At 46.1% G+C, this 1,166-nt stretch overlaps 1 protein-coding gene across 1 annotated transcript in view; it reads right to left on the bottom strand.

The window, feature by feature from the left end:
• Positions 1-1,166, bottom strand: part of LOC106807918 (methionine--tRNA ligase, cytoplasmic-like) — a gene marked incomplete in the record, with an annotated part of 21,358 nt that overhangs the window by 4,089 nt on the left and 16,103 nt on the right. The window contains 1 exon segment of the mRNA XM_014810431.1: positions 107-199. Coding sequence (XP_014665917.1) covers positions 107-199 — 93 coding nt within the window.

Genomic DNA, 1,166 nt, shown 5'->3' with positions numbered 1-1,166 from the left:
GAAGGAGAGAGAGAGAGAGAGAGAGAAAGAAAGAAATACAGAGAGAGAGAGAGAGAGAGAGAGAGAGAGAGAGAGAGAGAGAGAGAGAGATACAGAGATAGAGCACCTGTTCCTTGATGGCCAGGGTCAGCTTCTCTACTTCTGCTTCATCAATGACCAGACTGCCCGCAGAGTTCTGCTTTCCACTTGTCTTCGTCCCCTTCAATAAAAAGGCAGGTAGCAATGTCAGTATGACCGGACGATATGCGCAACATTATATAACCTTACCATCACTACTGCACACACCATGATCCTCAACACACTAAGTGTACTTCTATCTATAACCTATATACTGTGTACATATCTACACACTACATGTAATATGTATATCTATGTTTATACACTATGCGTATATCTATCTATGTATTGTATAACTATCAATACACTGTGTCTATCTCTGTATATCTGTATAGCTGCGTTCACACGAGATACACAGCCTCGCTGGTTCCGTACTTATCTGGTGCTGAATTCGGCTGAAATACCGTGCTAAGACAACCCGGAGCGTTCACACGAGAATCGAGGCTTATCTGGCTAGGTATAATATAGACTGGTACCCGGTCGACAGTTCCACACGCTACACTAACGTCGTGTAGCGAATGGGTACCAGTCTAGGTAAGCGCACTACAGTAAGAGGTCTCGAATTGCGTTCACACGACAGACAATACGCGGCCAGCGTGGTGCCGAATGTTTCAGCGCGGAATCACGTTCCGCGCCGAGTAAGCCGCGTATTTCAGTACGGTACTGAGTAAGCCGCGTATAAGTCTTGAATATGTTTAGCGTGTGAACGATCAGTACGGAACTGAAATCCTCGTGTGAACGCAGCTAATGTAAATCAATCTGTACACTATGTGTATACATTGTGTGCATATCTCTATATACCTATTCACTATGTGTATTTCACTGTGTATCTCTCTATACACTACGTGTACACATCTGTGTACCCATATACAATGCGTATACCCACGCATGTCCACTATGTTCAAGCACACTCCCATTCCGCCTTACCAGTCATACGTACATCACAAACATTGCCCCCCAACAACGACACAGAAGCCACACACCCCCACGCACCACTCGCACTCCCACGCACCGACCCCCACTACCAACACACCCCCTCCTCACCGACC

The sequence above is a fragment of the Priapulus caudatus genome, unplaced genomic scaffold (assembly GCF_000485595.1).
Source record: "Priapulus caudatus unplaced genomic scaffold, Priapulus_caudatus-5.0.1 Scaffold243, whole genome shotgun sequence".
NCBI classification, from domain to species: domain Eukaryota; kingdom Metazoa; phylum Priapulida; class Priapulimorpha; order Priapulimorphida; family Priapulidae; genus Priapulus; species Priapulus caudatus.
The sequence above is the reverse complement of the archived record's forward strand: the minus strand, read 5'-3'. Positions and strand labels throughout refer to the sequence as shown.